General features: G+C 42.5%; 1 protein-coding gene across 1 annotated transcript; it reads right to left on the bottom strand.

Moving 5' to 3' along the window:
- Positions 1-3,516: 3,516 nt before the first annotated feature.
- RCN2 (reticulocalbin 2, EF-hand calcium binding domain) lies at positions 3,517-18,253 on the bottom strand. Its single transcript, XM_014546244.1, has 6 exons — positions 18,137-18,253; positions 15,057-15,253; positions 7,687-7,800; positions 6,061-6,157; positions 5,105-5,244; positions 3,517-4,515 (listed from the first exon to the last, which is right to left on the bottom strand). The coding sequence occupies exons 2-6, from the start codon at positions 15,228-15,230 to the stop codon at positions 4,363-4,365; spliced, it is 678 nt and encodes a 225-aa protein (XP_014401730.1). The 5' UTR covers positions 15,231-15,253; positions 18,137-18,253; the 3' UTR covers positions 3,517-4,362.

The following is an 18,253-nucleotide window of genomic DNA, read 5'->3' on the forward strand; positions in this document are numbered from 1 at the left end:
AAGAACCTAACTACACAGTGGCCTTGAACTGATGGGGCCCACGCTCCAGCTGGCCCCCACTGAGAACGTCACCTATCAATGGAAGGAGCCACAGGTGACCCTTGACGTGGCCGGAGAGCCATTGGGGTAAATGGGCATCCTCAACTATTTCACTCAACCCAACTGCAGCCTCAGGAATCTCACTCTTACTCCTGCCTTTCTGAGCCTCTGGGTGAGATGTAAAGAAAAGTACATGGAAGTAAACATTTTAAAGACTCCAGATTCTCCGAGAGGGCGGAAGCTGTGGCACTGTCCTTGGTCAAGCTGCAGAAGCTGCGAGGAGAGGGGCCTCTGGCCCTTGTAAAGGTAAGAGGGTGGCAGCTTCAAATCCAAGCAGCTGGAGGCACCTGGGAATGGCTGTGGGGGCCTGATAGCTCCCTCCTCCCCTCCCCCCACTTTTCTCCAAAATTCCTATGCACACTGCACATATCTTATTTTGAAGTAAAAAAACAAAACGGGAACAAATACAATATTTGTATTTGCATGTGGCCCGCAGGCCGTAGTTTGAGGACCCCTGCTCTAACTCATGCTTTTCTGAGCCTCTGGGTAAGATGTAAAGAAAAGTACATGGAAGTAAACATTTTAAAGACTCCAGATTCTCCGAGAGGGCGGAAGCTGTGGCACTGTCCTTGGTCAAGCTGCAGAAGCTTCGAGGAGAGGGGCCACTGGCCCTTGTAAAGGTAAGAGGGTGGCAGCTTCAAATCCAAGCAGCTGGAGGCACCTGGGAACAGCTGTGGGGGCCTGATAGCTCCCTCCTCCCCTCCCCCCACTTTTCTCCAACCTCCTAAAGGTTGTCAAGGTCAGGTTACCTTTTACATTTATCAGAAAAATGCCTTGGATAGTAAGTGGCTTTAAAATCTCATAGAGCTGGTAAGACAATAAATAAATATTGAAAGGGCGAGGACTACGCCTTCCATCTTACCCTGTGTCCTCCATTTTGGGGCAGCCATGTGCTTGGCAAGGAGCTTCTTCCCGGAAGTCTAAGCCTCTGCTAGCCACACCCAGGAATAAGACATCGACTTGCGCCTGGCCAATCGGCAGGGCCCACAGTCCCCTCTCCTACCCTGACTCCACCCCCCTATAAAACTCCTCTTCATGCTGGGCTAGGCCTCTCTCTGCTTCCTGCCGTTGCGTCGGCGAGGTGGGGGAGCCGACCTAGCTCGAATAAAAGACTCTCTGCTTTTGCATCGGACTCGGCTGGCTCCCTGGTATGGTCTAATGGGGATCTTGAAATCTGGGCATAACAAATATAACTGAAGGGTTTTTGATAAAGCTTTTCAGCAGTAAGTATATATGCCTATACATAATTTTCCAAAGTCTATAATAACTTAAAACTTTAAAAGCATTGCTGGATTAAATAATAAAAGTTATTAAACATCTAATACTTTAAGATAGCATGAAATACTGAAACATTGATTTCTACACTTTTTTGAAATTTTTTTTTATTGCTTTCTGAGAGGAAGGGAGAGGGAGAGATAGAAACATCAATGATGAGAATCACTGATTGGTTACCTCCTGCAAGCCCCCTCCTGGGGATCGAGCCCACAAACTGGGACCCTTCAGCCCACAGGCTGACACTCTATCCACTGAGCCTAACTGGCTAGGGCTACACAAGCTTTTATTGCAGAAAGTCTATAAAGTGGATTTGCAACTGTTACTATCATGTCATGTGCTTTGTTGAAAGTGTGTTTCTTGAAAATAAAAAGTATGTTTAAAGTGTGTTCATAAACATCAATCTAAGAAATGCTCATTGTTTACTGTTTGGTCAGCTTTGGAAAATTAAGCTTTCTAAGAATTAAAAACTCAAATCAAGCTGGAAATAAATTGTATAAATTTAATAATAGAAGGCATGATGTATAGAAGTACATTTTTGCAGGGGAAAGATTGAGAGTAAATTATTCAAATGACTAGAGGCCTGGTGCATGGAAATTCATGCACTGGAGGGGGGTGCCTCAGCCCAGCTGCCCCCTCTCACAGTTGGGGAGCCCTCAGGGGCGGGAGGCGACCTGGTGATCAGGGGAAAGCGATGCCCCCATCACACCTCTGCTGCTGCCACTGCCAGCAGCGCAAGCCTCGGCCGGCCCTGGTTACCTGTGCCTCAGGTGGCCCTGGGAGGCTGGGGGGCTGAGGGGACTGGGGGACTCGAGACAGGTGCGTGGAGCAGCCGTGCCACATGCCTGCCACCCTGGAGGGGCTGAGGGGACTGGGCACCACCATCTTGTGGCTGTGGGCACTGCCATCTTTGAGGGTGTGACAGTCAATTAGCATATTCCCTCTTTATTAGATAGGATGGTCCTTTCTGAATGGGTAACCTCCACTCAGCTGTTATTCCAAAGCAGCACACTAGATGGCAGCAGAAATTAGTTGTTTTTGCTGATCTCCCTCAGATGCAATTCCCAAGATGCACACGAGATGGCAGCAGAGAATAGCTTTCCTTGCGATGTCACTCAGGTGTTAACCCAAGAGCATTACCTTTTCCCAGGCTCCTGCTGACTTGGCAGTGAAATGAGGATCCAGACCCGATACCAGGCTCACTCTAAGTTAAACCCTGAATCCGTTACAAAAAATTTTATAGCAGACAGGAAATGTAAACACTCAGCAAAAACTCAATGTTGAAATGAAGCAAATTACTTGTGACACCTTTTCATAAATTGAAGGAGAAATATTAACAGAATGCTCACCCACAAATAAAAAAATTTTGAGAGAAAACTATTTGTGGGTCAGAGCTATGGAAACATGAATTCCTCGCCTTCTCACTTTTCTTATTCCCCCCAAACGTAGTAAGTTGAATTGCTAAATAAGGTCAGAACTGACCGTTTTGGCCCTAGCCCAGCCGTGGGCAAACTACGGCCCGCGGGCCGGATCTGGCCCGTTATAAAACTAAAAAAAAAAAAACCGTACCCTTTTTTTTAATGATGTTTACTTTGAATTTATATTAGTTCACACAAACACTCCATCCATGCTTTTGTTCCGGCCCTCCGGTCCAGTTTAAGAACCCATTGTGGCCCTCGAGTCAAAAAGTTTGCCCACCCCTGCAGCCGGTTTGGGTCAGCAGACAGAGTGTCGGACTGCGGACTGAAGGGTCCCGGGTTTGATTCCAGTCAAGTGCAGGTACCTCAGTTGCAGGCTTCTCCCTGGCCGGCCCAGGTTGGGGCACGTGCAGGAGGCAACTCATTGATGTGTCTCTTTCACATCAATGTTTCACTCTGTCTTTCCTTCTCTCTTCCACTCTCCGTAAAAAATAATGGAAAAATATCCTCGGGTGAGGATTAACACACACACATGCGCGCACACACACACACACAAAAGTGACCATTTTGGAATAGAGAAATGTTTATCAAATATGATTTCAACTTAGTATAACTGAAATTGAGCTCTACTGGTGATTTATTTCAACCTGTGTAATTCTTACAATTATTTCTAGCCCCAAACAGCACAGCCATATTTGCTACAATAGCAACTGAAATGTATCCAGTATACATTTAATTATGGTATTCTTTTATTAAAAAAAAAGATACAGGTATGGAACAAGAATAATTTAACAGAGTTCTGGAACACTCACTATCAAAATACAGGAATGGATAAGGTGGGATAGTGTATAACAGAACAAAACCTACGTGAAATTCAAGAATTACCAGGAAGATTAAAGAAAACTAACAAACATTGAAAAAGATAGGACACTTCATTTTTAATCAGTCAAAAGAGAAAAGAGTTCAAGACAATCTCAAGTTCCACACACCATAGAGCTATCGTTACACATTAAATATAATTACTATCTATAAGTATGCAAAAATATAAAGTTCTATTTCATACAATAAAACCCTTGATAGGAACCATTTTAAAATTAAGCAGAACTCCTCAACTTATGTGTGAGGTAAAAATTCTTCTACAGGTTCCTTTAAAGGTTTTTAAACAAAATGCTAAATCTAAAAACAATGTACTCCCGTCAGTTCTCAAATTAATGCTACTTAAAGAAAGAAAAATGTATAGCTCGGCCACATACTCCTTTAGTATTGTTCAGGCATCCTGAAATGTTCCATTTTTTCAAGTATGGAACTAGAACTCAACATATTCCACAACACAGTTCTGAAGAGGAGGAGCATATAGGAAAGACTTTGTTGTCAGACGGCACAATATTGTTTTCTCCAATATATTTCTGAAATAAACGTCGGGGTTTTGTTTTTCTCCTAAAAGGCCAGAATTATCATCTACATCAACATACATCTGATTGTGGTAAGACTTCAGAGTGGAAAATAACCTCTTCAATATTTTATCACAAAAGTAACACTGGTAACAGATTATAAAAGGAGCCAGGACTCATGATTACAGCTCGTCATGATAGAAATATTCGTCATGGAGCTGTCGGCCATAATCTGTGGCTTCGCTGGTCAGAAACAAGTCCTGGTTCTCCAGAATCTCTGCCTCCGAGAGCTTCCTGTCGTTATTCAAATCCATTTCGTCGATGAGATGAAGAGCCTTTAACACAAGATAATTCAATGTGTCAGGTGTAATACATATTTTCAGCAAGATGTTCACATTTCAATGGGGATTTGATTTTCCAGAACCATTCATACGTTTATTCATTCATTGTTTGCACCATATTTTTAAGGGGCCTGTGAGCAATAACAGAATCACTGATCAAAATGATTATTGCTCCGTTCAAGTGCTCATTGTCTAAGCAAATGAAAACATTACACATGTAACTGGATCTGTCTCCAGCTTCTCATTATCTCCTTTGTTAATTTCCGCTGGGTTCTGCCTCCTTTCAACTCAAATCTGATTCAGGATATCTCAAAGTTAAGCAAAATGAACATAACCCATTTTGAGCCCCTACAGGCAAATACAAAATTTATTATTCTAACTGTCCTATCAAATTACTACATGATGCAATTTTAACTTCCATGTCCCCTTGATGATCTAAAACAGTTCAAAGATTTAAATTAAGAAACAGCAATGCATGGATCCTAAATAATTTAATTGCTTCTTTCTTAGGCTTAAAAATGTGAACTTCCTTTCCTACCAACAGTAAGAAATCTTCAGGGAGATATGGCACTGGAACGCTCACCTCCTCCTGGGCAATGCCCTGGTTGTTGGGTACCACCCAGGATAACAGCTCCTGAGGATCAAGCCTGCCATCCGCATCTTTGTCATAATCATTTAGGAATCTATCTTTCTCAACAAGTATCCACTCTGGATCTTCATTTGCTGCTTTATATTACAAGAAATCAACAACAAATACAAACATAAGAATATCACATGTATATGAGAAGTTTGATATATCCTAGAATAAAGGGAATGAATTTAAAGCCTACTACATAAAAAATGCCCACAGACACAAAAATACTTAACTAAAAAGTGCTAAAATAAATATAAACTATATAGTAATTTTCAACAGTGACACACAGGTCTAAACAACTACGAGTTTTTAAATTGTTGCATATTCTCACAAACTAGTAATTTTATTAACTGCTATTTGTTATAACTAGTTTTCCCAAATTTGATCTGGGTAAAATTTTTGGTACGTCATGTGGCTATATAAAGCTTCTTACGTGTTCTTAAAGAATAATGCTATGTGTAATTTCAAAGTGACATTCACAGTAAGGGATGCTTTTAAGCAACAATTCTGGAAAAAATTCAGAAAAAAGACATATACAAACTCCTCAAATTTCAAACAATCGTAAGTCACCTTCCACAGTCTACACCAGTATTCACAGTATTTATATTTATTTCTCTTTTAAGATCTACATCTAAAAGATACAGGATTTTGTTTACAAATATCCACCTTTACTTCCTCCCTCATTCGATTTGATAATCACATTACATTTGTCGCGAAAGGAAGACATGTTAGAATCTAGACGTGTACTAAGTGAGCCAGACAGCATTTGGAGATGAGCTCCCAGTCCCTTAGTTTTGCTTGTCTCACTGGGCAGAACGAGTATAAATCAGGCAAGTGCTTCCGGTTCCATTTCCTTTCCTTTTAGTTGCATTTGTCCCCTCCTTCCACAGACCTCAGCTACTTACCTGGGTCCCGCCTGTAGTCACCAAGAAATTCTTCCAAACTAACAAATCCATCACCATTTTTGTCATGTTCTTCTAACGCCTCTTCAATGACAAATTCCTATCATAGAAATAAATTAATAACGACGTTTCCAATCCTACCACCATCTGGGTCACTCCTACTACAGAGCTGCTTTAGGAACAATCACTAGGGTGGTCTATGCTTGCAAACACTGGAATCAGAAGCAGGAATATATCACCACATAGCAAGTCCAGCATCCTTAAGCTCTGTTGTCAGACTCCCCTCACCCTCTGAAACCACCTCAGCACTGACCTCACATTCTCCTGCTTCTCAAGATCGTCGTCTCTGAGTGCCCGTCTCCTTTAACTCCTTTCCATCCAACCCATTCGAACCCGTCTCTCTCCTACATCACTGCTGCTCTGAGTGAGGCCCCACGTGCTGGTCGGTCACACATCTCGTGCTGCCTTCTGTCCAGCTCAGTCCATCCCCACCCACCTGTCCCTGGCACGTCCATCTCTGACTGTTGTACAAGCTCAGAGCCGCAGTCATCTCTGACTCTTCTCTCCCCACACTTATTTAATCACAATATTCTGTTTATACCTGCTTCAAACTTTGATCATGTCTCTTTCATTTCACTGCCACCTTGAATTCCAGACCAAAACACCGAATGCCTAAATTGTTTCATTGTTATCTGGTCACCCCCTTCTCAATCCTCAAATGTCCCTTCCTTCCCAGAGAAACAAGAGCCAGCACTGTCTGCCCTGACAGGGCGAAGGAACTTGTCTCACTGAATTAATCGAATTGTGCCCAGCACTGTTCTTCAACCAGGTCATGTATTTCGAGCCAAGTGAGAAGTCAAAAGCCTCCCAGTGGCAAGAGAAGTGGTGCTAACGGTGCTGTCCTGCCGCTGGGCTGTGGAGAAAGCCGTCTGCAGCTTGGGACCACGGCAGCCGCCTCTGACCGCGACCTAAACAAAAGCCACAGCTCCCTCCCTGACCTCTGGAGCACAGACCACACAGCTGGAGACGGAGGCCAGGCAACAGGCCTCCATGTAAATGTGAGTCTGCTTTAAAGTGATTTTAATGTTCATCTCTGCTCTCCCACATGGTGGCTTTTGCTCTCAAGAAGCTTGCCACGTCACAGGACCCAATCAACGTTTGCCGGTTACACCCAGAGCGCAACAATGTTTGAAGAGCTGGTGTTTCTTTCCAGTACCTCAGGGATGGCCGGACTCTTTATGCCTCAAGTTGTCGTTAGCAGTTGTGCTGGTGCCCACCCCATGAAAACAGATCCTAATGCAGTACGTTTCCCAAGACTGAAGCTTTTCACAAGTTTTAACTCTGGTTTTTAATATAGAAAAACCAGAGAAAAGTCTGAAAGCCAGGAAAGAGTGCTGCTCACATATATTACAGAGATTTTTTAAAAACTCAGTCCTTTACCTTCTCCCTCTCAATAAGCAACCTCCACCCCAGAAACCCTCTTCCCCAGCCCAAACCTGAACCGGGGAGAACATGGCTCTTCCTGTCTCTGAAAACTCGGGTTGTGCACAGTTCATCGTAATCACTTAGTTAGAACAGGCCTTAAAGTTCTGGTCACTCAATAACTCGATTAAAACCTTTCTTCCTTACCGTCATATAATCCACTTCTTCAGGATGCTCAAAAGCAATGAATTCTTCAAGATTCAAACCGGGATCTGAGTCCTGGTTAGCTTTTTCAAATCGCTTCTTGTCCTTTAGATGAAGCTTGGAAAATTAGATATTGAACATGTTTAAAGGTCTCATCATAATATATAATCATGAACAAGGCTTCCTTCCAAAAGTACAAACCATGCGAAATCTAAAGCACATTTTCATACGTCATTTTATCTTCACATCATCCCTCTGAAGGTTGTTAGGGCAAATGACACTCATTACAGGCAGTGACAGGCTCTAGCAGCGGTTCTCAACCTGTGGGTCGCGACCCCTTCGGGGGGTCAAACGACCCTTTCACAGGGGTCGCCTAAATGCATCCTGCATATCAGATATTTACATGACAATTCATAACAGTAGCAACATGACAGTGATGAAGTAGCAACGAAAATAATTTTATGGTTGGGGGTCACCACAACATGAGGAGCTGTATTAAAGGGTCGCGGCGTTAGGAAGGTTGAGAACCGCTGATCTAGAGTCAGAAACTCGAGCAGAACTCCAGCAATGCCACTTACTGGCCGTGTTCCTTAAGGCAAACTGCTTCACTCCCCGGGTTTCCTCAACTATAAAATGGGGACAATCCAACACCAAAAGCAAAAGCAACAAAAGCAAAAGTCAACAAGAGGGCCCTGGCCAGTGCGGCTCAGTTGGTTGGGTGTCGTTCTATTAAGCAACTGGAATATGAATCCCATTCAGCAATTAGTAATAAACATTTACTACATGTGACAAATTACTATTGATTGAAAAACCTGAGATTAAGTGATTTGCTGAAAGGGATGTCAGAAATACAGCTAAAATATTTTGAACTTGGATCCATTCTGGCCTTTCTACAGTAGTACGCATTCTTTTCTTTAACAATTGATCTCAATTTCTTTTGAATCCCCAAAAATCAATAAATTTAGACTGTGTTTTTAAAAATATCTTTATTCATTTCAGAGAGAGGAAGGGATAAGGGGAGAAATATTAATAATGAGAGAGAATTATTGATTGGCTGCCACCTGCATGCCCCCTACTGGGGATCTAGCTGGCAACCGGGCATGTGCCTGACCTGGAACTGAATCGTGACCTCCTGGCTCATGGGTCTACGCTCAGCCACAGAGACACACCAGCGGGATTACTATGCCAACTGAAAACTGTTTCTGGTTTTCAAAATGACTTTTCCAAAATATATTCGCAGGTTTCAGAAATAGTCTTCTTATGAGAATACTTTCCCTTTTTTGAAAAAAATATTTTTATTGATTTCAGAGAGGAAAGGAGAGGGAAAGAGAGACAGAAACATCGATGATGAGAGAGAATTACCGATCAGCTGCCTCCTGCACGGCCCCCACGGACAGTTGGGGACTGAGCCCGCAACCAGGCCTGTGCCCTTGAGCGGAATCGAAATCAGGACCCTTCAGACTACAGGCCGACGCTCCATCCACTGAGCCAAACCGGCCAGGGCGAATTCTTTTCTTTTTATAAACTGATTGTATTATTAAACTTCACATTAAAAAAAAATCGCAATTTCTAGTATTTTAGAAGCTTTTCATTCATGTGTTTCACGGGTAAGTTAGGTAGCACCGATTCACGGCAACAACGCTGCTCCTACAATAACTGATTGACAGAGGGGAGCTCACTATTCCCCCAAAGAATTCATCGTTCAACGTTCAGATTCCACTGGACAGTTAGTTGCACTCAACCAAATCTGACAGAAAAGAAAAAAAAGTTTCCAAACGGCTGCTTTTATCTGCATCTTTCATACTTTTAAATAACTAAACCGAATATTTTACATTTTATGTTCAGGTTTAACAGGCAAAAGTAGACAAACAAGAACCTGATGTACTTTGCTGAGTCAATCAAGTTCTTTTTGAATAAACCACATTTCTGAACACTGAGTGCTTAGCTTTCCTTACGAAAGAACCCTTCCAGTTGGAACAAAAAGGTCCACGTTTCGCCAGAGGGAGCTGAATTTGGCCAAATTCGCTTATAAAGAAAGGATTTCTTCGAACAGACTGAGATTTCTTAAAAAAACAACCAAAAAGTCATTCATGGTCATTTGCAGAACACAATGTAAGTGCAACTCACATTCAAGAAGCCAAAACACAGAAGGACTTTTTCCTAAGTGGCCAATTTCTAAAGATGATACAAAGGACTCTTAGTTTCCCAAACTCAACACTCTTTTCTTCTGTACAAAAACCTTGTATTCTAATGGATGATAGAAAACAGCACATACAGTAGTGAAAACAATAGTCATTTTTATGGTAACAGAACCTTGTGAAGAACAGAACTGCCATGTGTGGGTCGGCGAACGATTTTACACGAAGACATGCATACTTAGTGATACCAGAGCCCAGGTCCAGCATTCTGATTTGCCCTGTGTAAGAGCGTATCGAACGTAAGAAGTATTGCTGATGCGCACACTCAGCAGCTGGCTTTAGAAGTCAGAGCTGAACTTTCCCAGGCAGGTCCCCAAACGTTAGTTATCTTGCTTCAAGATGCTGATCGCACTTGTTCATCATCCCACACAGAACTGCCCTTTCAGGCATTTCACAGCCCGAGAGGGTCATTATTCACGGTTATCTCTACTTTCCATATTAAAAATAACATAAATTCAGGTAGTCAACTGTTTTTAATAGACTACCGTATAGAAGACATTATTTTAGACAGCCCATTACTTAAAAAAATTCTTTACTGTTGAAAGTATTCCAGATGCCCCCCTTTTCCCCAACCAACCCTTCCACCCAAAGCGGCCCTCCCAGGCCTGCACTACACTATTGTCTGTGTCCACGGGCCACGCATATATGCATATAAGTTCCCCAGTTAATCTCTCCCACACCTTGCCTCTGAAATTTGTCAGTCTGTTCCATGCTTCTATGTCTCTGGATCTATTTTGTTCATCAGTTTATTTTGTGCATTAGATTCTACATGAGTGAGATTATGTGATACTTGTCTTCTCTCACTGTTTTATTTCGCTTAGCATAATACTCTCCAGGTCCCTCCACATTTTCTCAGGGGTAAGAGATTCTTTTTTTCACTGCTGCATCGTATTCCATGGTATAAATGTGCCACAGCTTTTTCACCCACTCATCTGCTGATGGGCACTTGGGCTGTTTCCAGATCTTAGCTATTGTACATTGTGCTGCTATGAACAGAGGGGCACATGCATTCTTTCTGATTGGTGTTTCTGGTTTCTTGGGATATATTCCCAGAAGTGGGATCACTGGGAGCCCATTACTTTTTATGATTTATTTATGGTGTAATGTTTCATCTGTAGCTTTAGGAAAGACTCATTCTTCACCACTGATTTTTAAATTTCGAAAACTAATGCAACTCTTTCATCTTTATATACCACATTCACTTTTAGAGGTCTATTTTACTTTTAGGAAATTATATCAAATTCTAATAAAGTAGAATAGACACATATTCCTGGGTTATCTAAGAATACCTACAAAATAGGACCCCATTGAGAAGTGTCCATTTATGCTCCATCGAATTCACCGTTAAAAAACTGTTTTTTTTGTAATTGATTTTTTGAAAGAGAGGTAGGAAAGGAACATCGATGAGAGAAACATCAATCTGCTGCCTCTTGCATGCCCAATATTGGGGATCGAGCCCACAAACCGGGTGCCCTAACCAGGGATTGAATGGGTGACCCCTTGGTTCATGGGTCGACACTCAACACTGAGCCACACCAGCCAGGCTAATTCATTCTTAAAAGATAGACTTATAATCAACATTACTGAGAACGTGGGTGAGGAAGTCTGCATTAGAACCAGACATCTTTCCAATGAAAAACTGCTCACTGCAGTTTATATTAATGGGTGAAGACTTTCTTCTCAACACCATCATTTATTGCATCACCCCCTCTCAAGAATATAGAATTTTTTGAAAAACAAACAAACACATCTCTTATATTGTGATTAGATAGTAATTAAATCTTTTGAGTGTCAAAGGAAAAAAAGAGAATACAATTAGGACCTAATTATAGTAATATTTTAAAATACTGTATTTACCTTCTCTGTTGTTCCCTGGCAAGTAAGTCACATCACACAATGGTTTGGTTTTAGTAAAGTGTCAGAACTTGAATGATGCTTTAAAAATATATATATATATTTTTATTGATTTCAGAGAGAAAGGGAAAGAGAGAAACATCAATGATGAGAGACAATCATTGACTGGCTGCCTCCTGCACACCCCGCACTGGGGATCGAGCCCACAACCTGGGCATGTGCCCTTGACCAGAATAGAACCTGGAACTCTTCAGTCCGCAGGCCGACACTCTATCCACTGGGCCAAACTGGCTAGGGCAGTGGTCGGCAAACTCATTAGTCAACAGAGCCCAATATCAACAGTACAACAATTGAAATTTCTTTTGAGAGCCAAATTTTTTAAACTTAAACTATATAGGTAGGTACATTGTTATTAACTTAATTAGGGTACTCCTAAGGCTTAGGAAGAGCCACACTCAAGGGGCCAAAGAGCCGCATGTGGCTCGCGAGCCGCAGTTTGCCGACCATGGGGCTAGGGGCATTGAATGATGCTTTTTAAGATAAGTTAATATAAAGGAGGTAAAAGAGGATACCTAGTACATAGACAAATCTCCAACCTCACTTTATCATCCTTTGTTTGCTCTTAGGCCAGGGGTGGGCAAACTTTTTGACTCGAGGGCCACAATGGGTTCTTAAACTGGACCGGAGGGCCGGAACAAAAGCATGGATGGAGTGTTTGTGTGAACTAATACAAATTCAAAGTAAACATCATTACAAAAAAGGGTACGGTCTTTTTTTTTTTAGTTTTATTCATTTCAAACGGGCCGGATCCGGCCCGCGGGCTGTAGTTTGCCCACGGCTGTCTTAGGCACTAAGAAGTGAAAAGACTGATTCATACTCTCCAGTCTGCTGTAAGACGGACACCCAAATGAGGGAAAAAGAAAAACAAAAGATATATTTTTCCTGTGAATTAAGTAAATCCTAACTAACCTAATGCTGATATACTTAACAAATGCCTCAAATATTTTTTTAAAAATATATTTTATTGATTTTTTACAGAGAGGAAGGGAGAGGAAGAGAGAAACATCGATGAGAGAGAAACATCAATCAGCTGCCTCCTGCACACTCCCTACTGGGGATGTGCCTGCAACCCAGGTACATGCCCTTGACCGGAATCGAACCCGGGACCCTTCAGTCCACAGGCCGATGCTCTATCCACTGAGCCAAACTGGTTAGGGCTGCCTCAAATATTTTTAAAAGCTGATCCTATATAATAAAAGCCTAATATGCTGTGTCCAGTTGTCTGTTCAACCAATCAAAGCATAATATGCTAATGATATGCTAAGGCCACTCAACCACTCGCTATAACCTGCACTGACCACAAGGGCAGACAGTAGACTGGTTGACCAGTTGCTATGATGTGCACTGACCACCAGGGGGCAGACGCTCCAACCGGTAGGTTACCTTGCTGCTGGGGTCTGGCTGATCGGGACTAAGCGAGGTGGGCCGGACAAACCCTGGAGCCCTCCCATGGTCCCTCCCTGGACCCGATCGTGCACTGATGGGATCCTTGTGCCCTCTCACAATCCGGGAACCTTCTGGGGATGTCGGAGAGCCGGTTCCGGCCTGATCCCACAGGGACCAAGGGACACCACTGGTGCATGAATTCGTGCACCAGGCCTCTAGTTATATATAAATTTTAAATATGAGTGTGAATTGCATGTGCTTTCTTCAACAATATTCTTTTAAATTAATACAGAACTGCTACTATTTCTCCTACTATTATCATCCCATTATCAGATATAAAGAAACTAAAGCGTAAGGTGGTCACATAACTGACCCAAAGCTGCAGGACTGTTAGTGGGGCAGCTGGATGGAAAGCCAGGCAGACGGGCAGCCCTTTGCCTCTACTCTGGGGGCAAATGCCCAGCACATGCAGTTACTAGCAGAGCAATGACCAACTCTGAGCTTGGATGGCCTCTAGAGCTCAAGCGGCCCATACAATTCTAAAACAAACAACATAGACAACGATGACATATGGCCAATAACTAAAAGGTAGGTACGGATAATGGGTAAGTTAAAGAATTTGAAGTGGCTCAAATGTTTGCCAAATACCCTTGACTAATAACATTTTGGGACATAATGGTTTGCAACCAGGTGCTTGGCTTTATATTTTTCCACATAAGAAAAACTATCATTTTAAGAAAAAGATTGTAAAATTAATTTGAAATAAAAAAGTATTTAAAATAGCAATTTCTGAAGAAAAGAGTCATTTGCCTTGAAAAGTTCTATTTACTAAATAAATGTTTCCTAAATACTGTCTTCCTCAGCTCTGCTTAAGCAGCATATATTTATTTTTATTTTTTAATATATTTTATTGATTTTTTACAGAGAGGAAGGGAGAGGGATAAAGAGTTAGAAACATCAATGAGAGAGAAACATCAATCAGCTCTGTCTCCTGCACACCCCCCACTGGGGATGTGCCCGCAACCAAGGTACATGCCCTTGACTGGAATTGAACCTGGGACCCTTCAGTCTGCAGGCCAATGCTCTATCCACTGAGCTACACCAGTCAGGGCAAGCAGCATATATTTCAACAAATTAAACCACGAGAGGCAACAGAACTACAGTCATACAGAATCTTCAAAAATGAGTTATTTTAAAGGGTGGAGCCACTATGGAAGACAGTATTGGAGCTCCTCAAAAAATTAAAATAGCATCACTATATGATCCAGCAATTCCAACTACACTTCTGGACACATTCCCTCCAAAAACGTAAAGTAGGGTCTCAAACAGATATTTGCACACCCATGTTCATAGCTACATCTATCTACCTATATAAAGGCCTAAGTGACCATTACAACCTAAGGACCGAAGGACTAGTCAGCCAGTCACTATGACGCGCACTGACCACCAGGGGGCAGACGCTCAACGCAGGAGCTGCCCCCTGGTGGTCAGTGCGCTCCCACGGCCAGCAAACCTCCCGCAGTCCCTCCCCCTGCCCAGCAGGCCGTCCAGGACTGGATGAGACGACCCCCATAGGCCCTGATCGCAGGCCAGGCCTAGGGACCCCACCCATGCATGCATTTTGTACACCGGGCCTCTAGTTATTAATAAGAGCCAAAAAGTTAAAGCAAACCCAAGTGCCCATTTACAGATGAATGGATAAACAAAATACAGTATACACCTGCAATGGAGTACAACCCAGTCTTAAAAAGGAGCAGCTGCGGGAGGCAACCGATCGATGTCTCTCTCTCACATCAATGTTTCTCTCTCTCTCTCTGTGTCTCCCCCTCCCTTCCACTCTCTCGTTCAAAAGGCAGGTTGTGCACATGCTCTCACCTGCCTGAAGGACTCCTCTTCTGCGTCATCCAGAGCTGTGTTCTCGTCAAAGTCAATCACGCGGTCATACATCTGAATGTTGTATTCGTCCCACGACACACGGCCATCACTGTTTTTATCATATTCAACAAACTGTTGTTTCGCTTCTTGCATCGCATAATGTTTAAAAGACATCTGAATCCATGAACTGAGTTCACCTATGAGAATTCCCCAGAACACAAGAGATGTTAACAGTAATCCTCATACAGAGAGGATTTCCAGACCATCGCTACAAGAAAAACACACACAAAACTGCAGTTTGCAAATACTGAATGAGAGCAGACTTAGCAGTGCTCATGGAAATACGAGGGGAGGTGGGGAGAGCGTTTGGAGGCTCAGACATTACAAAATGTGACCTAAAGAGAGGTAAGCTCCTCCAGTAGAGTTTGTGCATGATTTGTTCACTGAGGTTCTCCAAATACCTAGGAAGCCCCTGACTCCATAAGTACTTAGTAAGTGAATTACCAATCGGACAAAATGGCACGTGACTTAAAAAAAAATTATCCCTAAAACTGCAAGTAACTTTTGCTATCACAATTCTATCATGAAGCACAAATCTTTGAATCCATTTACTTTAATAAGTATTAGGAAAAAAATGGTTTCCATTTACAAAAGTAATATAAAATTTTCCTTTAGAATAAATTTAACATTGAGTTGAATCAACACTATACGTACTAACAAAATAATAGATGGTAAGTAGATACGGCCTCAGTTGTGAAATGGTCTTCAAGTGACTGAAGTTGAGAAACATTGTTACAGCACAATCCCTTTAACCGCGACATAGAACATCTGGAGGAGACTAACACAAATACGGGTAGCAATTATGATTTAGGCGCTTCTGGCAACAGCTGTCTGTCTTAACTAGACACCTGAAAAGTTTCTAAATCTCAAATATCTACTTTCAGATCAATTATTAAAAATCTATTAATAGAAACAGAAATTCATACCGCATTATAGAAAAAGCGGAGGAGAAAACAAATATTTGCAAAGATAGCAGGAGTATACCATTTGGTTTAAAGAGTGGTATTTTTCTACAGATTCAGGGACGGTCAGGTGAACATAAAAGACACTTTTTCTTTTGTCTCCCCTGAAACATAAAGTGCAAATTAGCAAACTTTCCTGAAGGGTCCTCAAGAATGAGGGGTTTTTTTAGTTTATTTGGAGCTCATCACGCACAACAGAATGCAGAATGGCACAGTGACCAGAAACGTTGGTTCACTTCAGCTTTCCATAAGGAGATGTTTACCTTCTCCAGTTTTTGTTTTCTTCTCTGTATAATGAACATTTGGAATAAGTTCCTTTTAAATTTAAATTTTTGAAATGTTTACTACTAAATACGTGACCACATGTAGGCCCTTACAAACAGGTGCATTAAAATCTTCCAAATCAACTTGTTCTGTGTGCTTTCTAACCAAAGATGAACCCATTCTTATTGGATATTAGAGTGTAAGCTTCTCTTGTTCTTTGTTTTAAGTAGAAAGAACCACAGCCTCAATATTCCTGAAGGCACCACTGTAGATACTTTATTGACAACAAATCTTAAATTGATCCGTTTGTAATATTCTCTCCAGCAATTTCATTCCTTAGATGCTGAGCCACATTGAAACAGGTTATAGCAAACTAGCTTTTATTTAATATTAAGATATTCTTTTAATAATCTGTGCATTTCGTTTCGGACTACAGAATCGACCTACGAGCACTCAGATATGTTTTAAGTGCAAGATATTAAAAACTGAAGATCAGATTTGGATTTCAGTCCTGGCTTTGCCACTCATTTGAAAAAGGCATTAATTTACCCCTCTGAGCTGCAGTTTCTTCATCTCTACAAGGAAAGGGGACAAGATGATTCTAGGGCCTCTATTACCTGTAATGATTTGTCATAAACATAATTCACATGCAACAGGTCTTTTTCTAGTTGCTTGTAAAAAAAAGCAAATTCTTATAATTCTAAAAAAATACTTAAAATATTAAACTGAGTTTTGGCATATTTCTCTAAAGTGAATTGCATTGTTGACACTGATAAAAGTCTGATGAATAAGTGTTTGCTCAAGGTGTGATTTGGCGAATACAAGTAGGGCCAATGGTGTTTATATATTACTACAGGCCTGGTGTGTGAAATTCGTGCATTGGGGGGGAGGGCCCTCAGCCTGGCCTGCACCCTCTCCAATCTGGGACCCCTCGGGGGATGTCTGAGTGCCTCTCGCAATCCGGGACCGCCGACTCCTAACTGCTCGCCTGCCTGCCTGATCGCCCCTAACTCACCTCTGCCTGCCTGACAGCCCCTAACCCACCTCTGCCTGCCTGATCACCCCTAACTGCTCCCCTCTGGCCTGATCGCCCCTAACTGCTCCCCTACTGGCCTGATTGCCCCTGCCTCTGCCTCGACCTGCACCCGGGACCCAGGATTCCCTCCTCTGAACGGTGGTAGGCACCCAGGACCTGGGCTTCCCTTCCTCTGGCTGTCCGCAGGCAGTGGACCATGGCGGGTGGCTTTGCCCAGGCCGCAGGCGCTGGCGCCCAGGACTGCGGGGCGGGAGAGGTTCCGGGCCACAGCCTGGCTGGTCCCTATTTCTCTCTCCCCGGTGTTGAGTTTCTGAGCCTTTATGGTGTGATGGCATGAAGCCATTTGCATATTAGCTCTTTATTATATAGGATGGGAGAGAGCATGAGTTTTGCTTAGTAACCTGTGTCTAAAGACCTCCAGGTATACCAGAGGGAAGGGGGTGGGGGGGTAGCAAAAGGGGCCCAATATATGGCAGCGGAAGATTTTACTTTGGGTGGTGGGGACACAATGCAATATCATAGAACTGTACCCCTGAAACCTGTGTGATCTTATTAACCAATGTCACCCCAATAAATTTAATATAAAAAATAAGCAAAAAGTAAAGCTCTCCCGGTATCAGACCTACTCACTAGTCCCTTACACCCTCTCGAAGCACCTCTAGTTTGCTGGAGCACTAGCCAGGGGCCCTCCGCAGCCACCCCGTCTTAAATGTGCGTTTCTGTGTCCATTGTTAGCCCGCCGTGGGGGACGTCCTTACTTTCGGTGAGAAGGCCATCCGAGTCCAAGTCAATTTTCTTTATGATCGACTTCAGTCTTTTTTGTTGCTCTTCGGGGGCGAGTTTAACATATTCGTCGACTTCTTCCTTTGGAAGGT

Source organism: Myotis brandtii, unplaced genomic scaffold (genome assembly GCF_000412655.1).
Source record: "Myotis brandtii unplaced genomic scaffold, ASM41265v1 scaffold439, whole genome shotgun sequence".
Taxonomy (NCBI): domain Eukaryota; kingdom Metazoa; phylum Chordata; class Mammalia; order Chiroptera; family Vespertilionidae; genus Myotis; species Myotis brandtii.